At 49.6% G+C, this 11,423-nt stretch overlaps 1 protein-coding gene across 1 annotated transcript; it reads left to right on the top strand.

The window, feature by feature from the left end:
- Window positions 1-272: 272 nt before the first annotated feature.
- SCNN1A (sodium channel epithelial 1 alpha subunit) lies at window positions 273-7,586 on the top strand. The gene is made up of 13 exons (XM_030950210.1): window positions 273-380; window positions 641-1,011; window positions 1,386-1,638; window positions 2,472-2,656; window positions 3,440-3,540; window positions 4,219-4,382; window positions 4,689-4,787; window positions 5,067-5,184; window positions 5,432-5,510; window positions 5,830-5,887; window positions 6,013-6,068; window positions 6,601-6,676; window positions 6,901-7,586. The coding sequence occupies exons 1-13, from the start codon at window positions 363-365 to the stop codon at window positions 7,225-7,227; spliced, it is 1,905 nt and encodes a 634-aa protein (XP_030806070.1). The 5' UTR covers window positions 273-362; the 3' UTR covers window positions 7,228-7,586.
- The last annotated feature ends 3,837 nt before the right edge of the window (window positions 7,587-11,423 follow it).

The raw sequence follows: 11,423 nt of genomic DNA, 5'->3' as shown, positions 1-11,423 counted from the left end.
GGCCCCGCTGCGCCGGGAGGGCCTTGACCGCGCCGGCACCGCCAAGGTCACCGCCCCGACGTGTCCCCCGTCCCCCGGCCGCCGCTGCCCCGCCGCCGACACTTGAGAGTCTAAAGAGGCTTTTCTTCCCCGGGAGCGGCGCCTGAGGGAAGGGGAAGGGGCAGGAGGGGGCAGGCAGGAGGGACAGGCGGGAGGGGCGGGGAGAGGCTGGCAGGGCAGGAGCCGGGCGGGGTGCTGGCTCCAACTGGAAAGGAACCGGTCCCAGCCCAGCCGGGGAGGCTGCGGGAGAGCCGGCAGCGCTGGGCAGAGCACGCCGGCCCCAGCCCCGGCCCCGGCCCCGGCCCGAGCAGCCGCCGCCCGCCATGGGCACCGCGCCCCCCGTCAGTGCCGCGGCCCCGGGGCGGGCGGGGGGCGCAGCCGCGGGAGGGACGGGGGGCTCCTGGCGGGGGAAGATCGACCCCGTGGCAAATGTGGGACGGGAGGACTCGGAGCGGGACCTGCAGCCTGGGCGGGGATCAGAGGAGGGGGTGAGAGCAGCGGGGCTCGGGGAGGATGGGGATGCAGAGCCGGTTTGTGCAGCGGGCATGGCTTCCCGGAGCCACAGTCCTGCTGGGCGACTAATTCCGAGTTTGTGCTGTAGAGTGGGTCTGTGAAGGCAGGGAAGATGCCAGAAGGGGAGAAAATGGGACAATGTAAGCGAGAAGAGGAGCAGCAACAGAAAGAGAAGCGGGAGGGTCTCATCGAATTCTACAGTTCCTACCAGGAGCTATTCCAGTTCTTCTGCAGCAACACAACCATCCACGGGGCTATCCGCCTGGTGTGCTCCAAAAAGAATAAGATGAAGACAGCCTTCTGGTCCGTCCTCTTCTTCCTCACCTTCGGCTTAATGTACTGGCAGTTCGGGATCCTCTACAGGGACTACTTCAGCTACCCTGTCAACCTCAACCTCAACCTGAACTCGGACCGGCTGACTTTCCCGGCCGTGACGCTGTGCACCCTCAATCCGTACAGGTAAGAAACAGACTTGCAGAGATGTTGACTGCCTTGACTTCGATGGGTGCAGGATAAAAGCATCTGCTCTGGTTCTCCTCGTGGTCCTCGACTGTTGTAGCTGTGCTTTTCAGAGGCCTTTGCTGCTGCGGGGCACTCACAGTAAGGCATGAGCTGAGGCAGCTCGGCTCGGTGGTGCATTTAGCAGGCTGCGATGTAATCTGCCACAGGGCTAGAGCAGATTAACTTCTCTCCTGCAAGGTAGCCTCCAGCAAGGGGTTAGATTTACAGCTGGGGGCAGGAATCACCCCAGCAAACTCTGCTGCATGTGTTATTCAGAGCTGTTTGTGTGCATCCAGCCCTAAACCTGCTGGTCTTCTCTCCCCCCTGCACAGATACAGCGCCATCCGAAAGCAGCTGGATAAGCTGGACGAAATCACCCACCAGACACTGCTAGACCTCTATGACTACAACATGTCTCTGCCACAAAGAGACTGGTCCACATCATCCTCACAAAGGCGTAGCTCAAGGAGCCTGCTCCATCACATCCAGCGCCATCCTCTGCGGAGGCAGAAGCGGGACAAAGTCAACCTGCCAGAGAACAGCCCCTCAGTGGACAAGAATGACTGGAAAATTGGCTTTGTTCTGGTGAGATCCCTAGATACCCCATGCCCTACCCACTCCAGTCTGCCTGGCTACTTTTGTCTTGATAGACCCTTGGCCATGCCTGTAGAAGTCTGATTAATCTCCACTGGCTTTTGCTAATGGCAGATAAAGGTAGAGCTGAATCCTTTGCTCCATACAATCCTGCTCTCCAAATTCTATCCATGTTCCTGCAGGCCCCAGGGGACATGCCCAAGTCAGTGTACATGTCTTCCCAAGAGCAGGAAAACCTTGTCCTTCCTGAGGGTACATCAGCCTTGCAGTTGCTTTTGAGAGCAATTTATCAGCATCAGCTGCTGCATTGCCCAATAATATCAAAGGAGAAAGTATTTGATGGTCCTGGGCCACCTGAAAGGTGATCACGGTCGCAATTGCTCCTAGGTAGCAGCTTCCTCGCCCCAGGGTATCTGTGTTTGCATTTAAAAAGGCACTGAAGGACTGAAGGTAATCGCTCAGCAGCTAACTGGGGTTCCCACAGGATCACAGACGTTTTTCTGGACACACCCTGAAGGAAGGGCTCCCCACGAAAGAATTTAAAGCTCCTGGTAGAATTTATGTGCATATTACCCTGTACACCTTGCTGCCTCCTGGGTCTTACTCAGTCTCGCTTATTCACCTGGCGTTGCCCTTCCACCGAGGAGCTGCCCTGGGTTTTTTTCCATCTGATCACCCGTTGGTCACACACGGGAGTCCTGTGGAACTCTTCACTTCCTCGGTCATCTGCCTGTGCTGAGGGAGCACGGCTTATCCACGGGCGGAGCCTTGTCTCCTGGATGAGAAGACTTCTCTGACGCGGCTCTTCCTCTTCCTCTCAACAGTGCAATGAAAACAACGACTGTTTCCACCAGGCGTACTCCTCGGGAGTGGACGCCGTGCGGGAATGGTACAGCTTCCACTACATCAATATCCTGGCGCAGGTGCCTGATGCAAAAGCCCTGGATGAGTCTGACTTTGAGAATTTCATCTATGCTTGCCGCTTCAACGAGGCAACGTGTGACAAGGCGTAAGTAGCGGGAACACCCCTGAAAACACTTACTTTGCGCCTGGGGTCGAGGGAAATCAAGGAACCCACATTAGAGAACCTCTTTTCCAAGGTGGGATCGTTCCTTGTTCAGTTCCCATTTGAAAGGTCAAATGATCTTTCTTGAGTCTTTCCTGTTGGTTTTGCATATCAGGGCCACAGGTTCTGTGACCTGGAAGTATGAACCTCGAAGGATGGTTTTGCTTTTTTCTGGGTTTCACACAAATGAAATAATTAAACTGCTACAAACACCAGAGAGGGCACAGATGTACAGTGTAGAAGTATTTTTATTCTGCCCTCCACAGTGGTAAAGTGGTGCATATCAGCCTACATAAAAGAATAAGAGAGAGAGATTTGACACAAAAAGACAAAAAACATATCCCACTTTTCTCCTGCCACTGTTGGTCAAAATGCCCCAAGGAGGTAGTGGAATGAAAACAATCTGCAAGGAAGGAAAAGGGGTAGGAAAATCTAAGAGTTTCATCAGTATTGGGAAGATAATACAGTAATTGCTAGCACTGCTAAAACCCATTTGGGCTCTGAAAAGCAGCATGAAAAACCTCGTGTAAAAACCTGTCCAGCTCCAGGACATTTTTTACAGCACATTTTAATTGCTTTTCCCTGTTCGTGAGAGTTTACATAACAAATACTGCCCATCTGCTGTAAGCCCCTGTCCCTGCTGATGGAAAACAGAGTTGTTCCTTTCAGAAAGCCCTTCCCCTTGGTTTCTCAGCCCTTCTCAGTCTGCTTCTGTTCCCCTCTCAGGAACTACACCCACTTCCACCATCCCTTGTATGGCAACTGCTATACGTTTAATGACAACAGCAGCAGCGTGTGGACATCCTCCTTGCCTGGGATCAATAATGGTGGGTGAGAGGCACTCTTTGGTGAGTAAGGAGAGCAGCTTGCCTCTCTTTTCCCTAGGAGTTATTATGGGCATCCTGCTGTGCTCAGTACTAGTGGCGACAGATTGCAACCCTGCTCTGTCTTGCCCAAGCTGTTTTCACCCATCTGGAGAGAGCTGTCTCATGGACGTGGCTGCCCCTCACCAGTGCCCACTGAATTCTCTCTCCTTCATCAGTGCCTGATCTTTATGCTCTTTGTGTCCTCCGGGCTTGTGCTGGCCCTTCCTGAAGTCCTCTGCTGAGCCACAGTGCTCCTGGTCTTTGCCTTCCCCATTTTCCCCTTCAAGAAACTGACCTGTTTGTGTTCCTAAACCCTTTGAAAGCTCTCCAGACCACATCTTCAGGCTTTTCTTCCATCTGGCTTCAAGTTTCTCCATGAAATCTCTCTCAATTCCCAGTTCTGGTTTTTTCTAAGCCACAGTGATTAAATCCAGTTTTCGCTGGCCTCTTCTGGAGCCTCCAGCTTTTTCTCTGGCCTCCCTCCAACCACTCTCTATTGCTGCCAGGCTTTGGTGCAGCCCGGGTTGATGTCTGTCTTCTCCTTTATCTCTTTCAGACTTCCTTCTAACCATCCTGCTCTCCCTTCTCTGCTGCAGCACAGCTGGCCATGACCTCCCTGGCTCTCTGGTGTTCCCTCAGGTCTCTCTCTGGTGGTGCGCACCGAGCAGAACGATTTCATCCCTCTGCTGTCCACAGTGACAGGAGCCAGGGTCATGGTCCATGATCAGAATGAGCCAGCCTTCATGGATGATGGGGGCTTCAATGTTCGTCCTGGCATCGAGACCTCCATCAGCATGAGAAAGGTGAGCAAGCAGAAGGGGGGAGAGCTCTGGATGGGAGGTCTAACTTGGTGGACCTGCAGTGTGTGTTTAAGGGAAGGGACTAATCCCATGCAGTGAAGGGACAAGAAGAACAGCTTGCTGGACTAGATGAGAAGCATTTGGCTACAGTTTATCAGTGAACAATGAAATGGAGGCAAGCAGGGGAGCTGGCATCCCGAGGAAAGCATAAAGAGCAGATATGGATGGATGAGCAGTGTGTGGCATGGGAGAGTGGGAAGAGGACAGCAAAGTGGAGCTGTTGTGTGCAGTGAGAGTTTGCTGTTGCAGGAGATGACCGAGCGCCTTGGGGGCAGTTACAGTGACTGCACAGAGGATGGCAGTGACGTGCCAGTGCAAAACCTGTTCTCATCCCGCTACACCGAGCAGGTAACTCAAACCTGTACTCATCCCGCTACACCGAGCAGGTAACTCAAACCTGTACTCATCCTGCTACACTGAGCAGGTAACTCAAACCTGTACTCACCCCGCTACACCGAGCAGGTAACTCACTGAGCTGACCCCTCCTGGGTCACCTTGCTTCTCCTCTTCCCTGACATGCTCCAGCCCCCTGATGGCCCTGCCTTTCCTTGGGCTCTGTTAACAGTGATACAGGCACAGTGGGTTCGGTTCCCTTGATCAGCCTTTTCCACCTTATGTGCCTCCCAGGTCTGCATTCGCTCCTGCTTCCAGCTCAACGTGGTAGAGCGCTGTGGCTGTGCATATTACTTCTATCCCTTGCCCAAGGGAGCAGAGTACTGTGACTACACGAAGCACAAGGCCTGGGGTGAGTGGACAGCAGGGACAGCAGAGCTCGTGCCCACCTGAACCTGTTTGGTCCAGCCCATGTTCCAGCACATCCCATCGTCTTCAATGAGCTTCCTGGTGTGAGACATCCAAAAGACAGTCTTGCCTGAATGATTAGCCCCTTGTGGAAGGAAGGAAACCTCTTCTGGGTTCCCCTTGCTGTCACACAGCACCTTTTATCTAAAGATACTGTGAGCTTACCTGGGTTTACTTTCTTTGCTGTTCAGGCTACTGCTATTACAAACTCCTGGCTGAATTCAAAGCTGACGTGTTGGGCTGTTTCCACAAGTGTCGGAAACCTTGCAAGTAAGTTGATCATCAGTCAGGCAGGAAGATTGGAAAGTATTCCCAGAAGTGTTGGGAAGCATTCACTGATGGGCAAAAGCTTGAGTCAGTGGCTGAGCCCCAGCCTGAAATGGCATTTCTCCCATCAGGAAGCCAAAATGGCTGAGGAGCATATGGGTTGGCTTAGGGGTGAGCTCCCAAAGACTGTGCATTCCACATGGTGGAAAGTGGGCGGAACTTCGGCAGGGAGGGAATCTCCAGGTGGGCCTGAGGATGGTGAGACCTGGCCCTGTGGCTCCTACAGCTTCACCAGCTAACACAGCCTCCCCTTGCCTTGCAGAATGACAGAATACAAGCTGTCAGCTGGATACTCCCGCTGGCCTTCTGCTGTCTCAGAGGTAAGGAGAGGGCGTCCTGGCTTCCCAGCACTGCTCCCACCACCCATTTAGTCCTTCCTCAACAGGTACTAAAGCTGCAGGAGGTGACTGTGATCATGTGACAATTTTTTGCACTTTCATTTCAGGACTGGGTTTTCTACATGCTATCACAACAGAACAAATACAATATCACATCCAAGAGGTGAGAGCCCCTAAACAGAGACTGTGTCCAAACCAGAAACCATCCCAGTGGAATGTGTGTGTTGGAAATGTTAGAGTTAAGATTAAAACACTGATGGGAAGAGATCAGGCATGGGACCTGTGGACAAGGGCAGTGGATTTGAGTCAGAGTAGATATATACTGAGACTTCAGCAAGGACTGGGGACCCAAGTGAAAAATTTTGAAAGAGGTCAGATGCTGATATGAAAATAGTAAGCCCCACCACTTGCTGTGTGTTTTGGAGATACAGTAGGTGCTTGTGGAAAAGTGGGAAGGAGAGCTGTGCAGGAGCTTTTGCCACAAACATTGGGTTTTACAGTATGGTGTCAGAAGTGTGCAGTAAGTACCAAAGACTATTTAGGGCAGAATGAGAACTGCAGAGATGGGAGAAAGCCTCTGGGTAGTATGTGTGGGAAAAGGATGGGGGGCAGAAGGGGACAGGGACAATTAGGCTTGGTGAAGAAATGCAGGGATTGAGGAGTTGGGGTTACTGAGCGTCATCTCTCATTCACAGGAACGGAGTTGCCAAAGTGAATATCTTTTTTAAGGAGTGGAACTACAAGACCAATGGGGAGTCTCCAGCCTTCACGGTACACACTTTACTGCTGTGTCTTCTCTGGCCACCCATTCCCCCACAATGTCCCTCCACTGTGGCAAGCTTTTGTTCCAGCAGCATTGCTGGATATTGTTTCTTTTCCTTGGGCAGGGTGAGGGGAAATCACCCCTCCCCAGCCCCACAGGGAAGAGGGAACAGGCAGGGAGGCAAAGTCCCAGATGAGAGCTGTTGTCACTGCTCTTTCTCCATCTCCTGCAGGTTGTGACTCTGCTGTCCCAGCTTGGGAACCAGTGGAGTCTCTGGTTTGGATCCTCTGTCCTGTCTGTGATGGAGCTTGCAGAGCTGGTTCTGGATTTCATTGCCATCACCTTTATCCTGGGTTTCCGCTGGTTCCGCTCCCAGCAGAAGCTGCCTGTGGCAGTGCCCCCCCTGAACAGCCAGGATAACGCTGCTTTCCAAGACGAGGCACCGGCGCTCCGTGCTCCTCATCGCTTCACCGTGGAGGCTGTAGTGACCACGCTGCCCTCCTACAACAGCCTGGAGCCACGTGGGCCAAGCAGGGATGGGGAGGAGGGACACGAGTGAGGCAGCAGCTTCTTGCACTGTTCCACTGGTGGCTGGCAGCTGGAGCAGAGGCTGCACTCTTTGTCTGCGGGGCCTGCGTTTCCTTCTTTGTGGGGTGCTGCACATGGACCACAGCAAAAGACTGCTCCATGGCTGGCCTGGGCTTGTTGCTTTCACTTCTGTAGGCACATTCTTCAGTCTCATAAAATACTATTGCTGTGGGATCACCAGGGATGAGAGTTGATCTAGTGTATGTGTGGGGGAGATGTCCTCCAGATTTCCTTATGCTCTGTGCATGTGCACACCTACATGTGCAGGCATGCTTTCCTTTCCCTCCAACAAGGATGCTGCCACAGTTCTGGTTTGTCATTAATTAAAGAGGTTTGGCAGGTGTGACTGGCCTCCTCTGTGGTATGACAAGGAACAGGAATGGAGTCTAAGCTGGAGTACAAATCTCTCAACAGGCTGAGCTTCGTTAAGCTTTCCCTAAACTGGTTGCTCTTTCCTCATTCTTCATGAGCTCTGATCCCAAGACCGTGTCACCTACACTCTCCTCCCCCCAGGAGAGGCTCCTTGAGACAAGAGCCACTGGCACGATCTCAATCTGTATTACGCACAATGCTCTGGAGAGGTGCTCCAAGCTTGCTGCCACTCCCAGGTCCGGGACAAAACACCCCTGGCAAAGTAAAGGCTCCCTTTTCAAGCTGCCTTTGTGGCATTGGTAGATCTTGGGTGTCCCCCCTTCCTTGGGATACACCATACACTTGTACATCCAGCTATCTGATTGTTTGCCAACAGCTCTGGGACAAATTGATCTCTACAATTGCTTGACCCTCCCTGCTTTCTTCCTGAGGGAAACAAAAAGTTTGTCAGGATTGTGAACACCCTCCAAAAATCCCAAATGTTACCTCTGCTGCAATGGGATCCTGCAAGAGAGGCTCAGAGCAGTGCAGGTCATGCAGTGCATGTTCTGGTCCTCCCAGCCCTTGTCTGGTCCTCCCACAGAAACTGCTGAGCCTCTTGTTCCTGAGGGAAGCACAGGAAAGTACGGCAGGCCTTAATCAAAAGTGCTTCCAAGGAAAGCCTTAGCCTGTTTGATTGGACCACAGGGGCAAAAATGGTCTTCTCAGGAACTAACTTGGGGCCTTTGTATAAGAGAACACATTTCTTGCAGTGAGCTTGCCATACTCTTTTCTTACAAATACTCAGACTTCTGCTGCAATGGTGTTTGCTCTGCACTTTATGGGGTATCAAGAGAGCAAGGGTGATGTCCTTAAAAACAGGATTATCCACTTCACAGGACAAACAGAGATACCAGAATTTAAGCAGTTTAGGCAAAGACCTGTGGAACCCTGTAACAAGTCACGCTGTGAATAGCCACTTTTGAATTTAAAAACTACTCAATCATAACAAAAGAAAAACTGAAGCTGTTTTAAAATTTAAGGTAGATGTACTGCCCTTGGGAAGTTGGAGGAGTTTGGGGAGTTTACTGCAATATCTAAACTGTTGCCTAATTTTTGCCTTTGAGATGCTAAACACATGCTGGTTGTACTGCTCTTGCCTTGATTACCTAAAAGCACTTTCCAATTCCCAGCAGAGAGTGATTTTATTCTTCTTCACATACACACACAAATGCTATGTTCTTTATTGCACAAATATTCCTGGTTTCACAAATTTTATCCCAGTGCTCAGCTGATAATTTTTGTTTGAAAGTGAAGATAATGTCTCTCTGCTAGGAATAGAAGCTTGTAATTTGGGAGGCGTCCTTCAGCAAGGGTGGCAGCCCAGCAGGAGGGAGGGGCCTGAAACAAGCACTTAGAGGTGTGGAAACATGTATTCCTCCTTGGAGGCCCACACTAGAAAAAAGATCAGAGCTTCTGCAAACATGAAAAAAATCCGTTTTCTAAATGAAGTAAAGAAGAGTGAGCAATGAATGAAATCTCAAAATTGCCTCTGTGAAGGTACTTTCAATGCTCTGTAAAAACACTGCCCAAGAGGCAGAGGTAAAAGTTAGATTTAGTTGCTCAAAGTAACTTTGGCCACAATTAAAATATAAAAGGTGGGCAGGTAGAGAAGCTAGGATGCTGCACCCACTTCTTGGTCACAAATTCAGTACTCCAGACTGATGCCTTGAGTGTTTTCTAGCAAATGAATGAGCAAAACCCTGACACTGGATACAAAGCTGTTTGCTTCACAAAGCCACTTTCAGATCAAGGAAGGATAAAGAGCAGGTGCAACACCTTAAAACAGTCTTTGTATACCATAAACATACAGTGATTCATATGGTAAGCATGATATTTCCTCAGTATCCAAAGAGTAAGACACGACTCTTCACATCACAGAACCATAAATAACCTTTTAATAACCATAAAATTGATGAGACCTGCTGCATCATGCATAGTCAAGTGGGTGATTAAAGCAAGATTAATCAGAGGCATAACTACTTGAAACAGTAAGTTCTCTTCATCAATAAAGAAATACAGCTGCAGAAGGTGGTGATCTTCCCTGGGGGAAGATTGAACCATATCCTATCTGTTCCATAAAAGTGTTAAAATGCAAAAAAAAAAAGGCTTTGACTGATGAACTCAAAGCAATGGCACCATTCAGGACAGCTGTAAATCCAGAGTTAAAAGCCTGTACAAACGTGAGGAAGCAGTTATACAAGTTGGTAAATAGATGAGCCCTCCCTGTCCTGTGAATCAGTGCAAAAATTGCCATCTTGGGAGAAATCAGGGGCTTGTTCCAGAAATAATCCCTACATTTCTGGTAGGCTGGCAAGACCACAAATGAGCTCAGCAGATGTATAGTGAGCTTGATCTGGCTGAAAACAAGAGGCAAGGCCAGCAGTGCTGGAGAAAGAGCCCCAAAAATGGGAGTTTTTCACTGAGAACATGAAAAATTGGAGAAAAGGGAAGAAAGCATGCAAGTATGGAGATCTGCAGGTCAGCAAAAGGCAAATTAAAGGTCTGAGCTGGGGTGAATTTGTACATGAGAAGAAAGTTAAGGGGATGTAAATGCTCAGTAGTCATAGGTGTGTTAGAGGAATAGCAGAGTTATTTTGAGGACATGGAAAACTTGCAGGGAACAGCTGAAGGTTGTGTCTTTTTGGACTGGGAACAGATGCCAAACTATTGTTTTTCCATAAGAATTAAGGTAATAGAGGAAAGGCGTGGAAGTACAACAGAAGTGTCTAGGGAAGCTAGAAGAAAAATGAGAGAACCATCACTTTGGAAAATAAACAATATATTTAGAAGAACTAAACCCTGCTTGCTGGAGAGCTTGAGAGAAGCTGGACAAATAGGTCAAGGATTGTCTGCACAGACTGAGGTCAAACAGGGAAGGAATTTGAAGAGTTACCAAGTTCCTGGGACAGGTTCAATAAAATTTGAGGGGTTACAGGCTACATCAAGAAATAGAAAGAGCAGTAGTGCTGCTGGTGAAAGGACACAGGGGAGCCACAGAGATCCGGAACATACCAGAAGCACAGCCACATTCAGTCACAATTCTCTGTATTTAACAATATGCAATATTTAAAGGGGGCTTGTAAGCACAAGAGGGGAAAGTGCCTTCAGCTTCCAAATGCATGCTTAAAAGCAATGAACTAAAAGGAGCTTATAATCTTTATTAAATTTTTAATACATTCATGGCAAATTTAGTTTTAAAAAATAGTACAAAGCCTTTTGGAAAAGAAGCCTCTGAGGGAAGAACATAAAAAGAAAGTGTCATTTAGTCCTCTGCAGAAATCATTTAGTGGGTCTGTGCACTGAAGGAAAGGACTGATGAGGCTGTTCATATTTGAAACCTGGGGAGCAAGTAAGGGTGTTCTGTGTAAGTGTTGTACTCTATCTCAGGCCAAAAATAGGTCGAATATTATCAGGAGTGTGGAGGCTCAGGTATCCAACAGACATGGCTGAGCAGCCTATTTGTAAAACCTGTTACATCTCTCAGAGCAATTATTTGTTTAGAGGTCAGAACAAAGATAAAACCTCCCCCTTTTTACCCCTCTTCACCAAGTTAAGGCTTCCAACCCCAGTGGATACATCAGAGCAGGGACCTCTGTCACTTCCCAAGGAAGCCAGGTTCATTAAAAAAGTGTTGATGCTGCATTCCAGCTCTGAAGAAAAATCTGTCTTGCCCACCATCATTTGGCTGCTCTCCAGCTGAGACAACAAACCCCACCACTGCTGAGAGCCTGCACCTGGCTTTGACCAGCACAG

The sequence above is a fragment of the Camarhynchus parvulus genome, chromosome 1 (genome assembly GCF_901933205.1).
Source record: "Camarhynchus parvulus chromosome 1, STF_HiC, whole genome shotgun sequence".
In the NCBI taxonomy this organism is placed as follows: Eukaryota; Metazoa; Chordata; class Aves; order Passeriformes; family Thraupidae; genus Camarhynchus; species Camarhynchus parvulus.
Note: the sequence above shows the minus strand (reverse complement) of the source record. Positions and strands in the feature narration are given on the sequence as shown.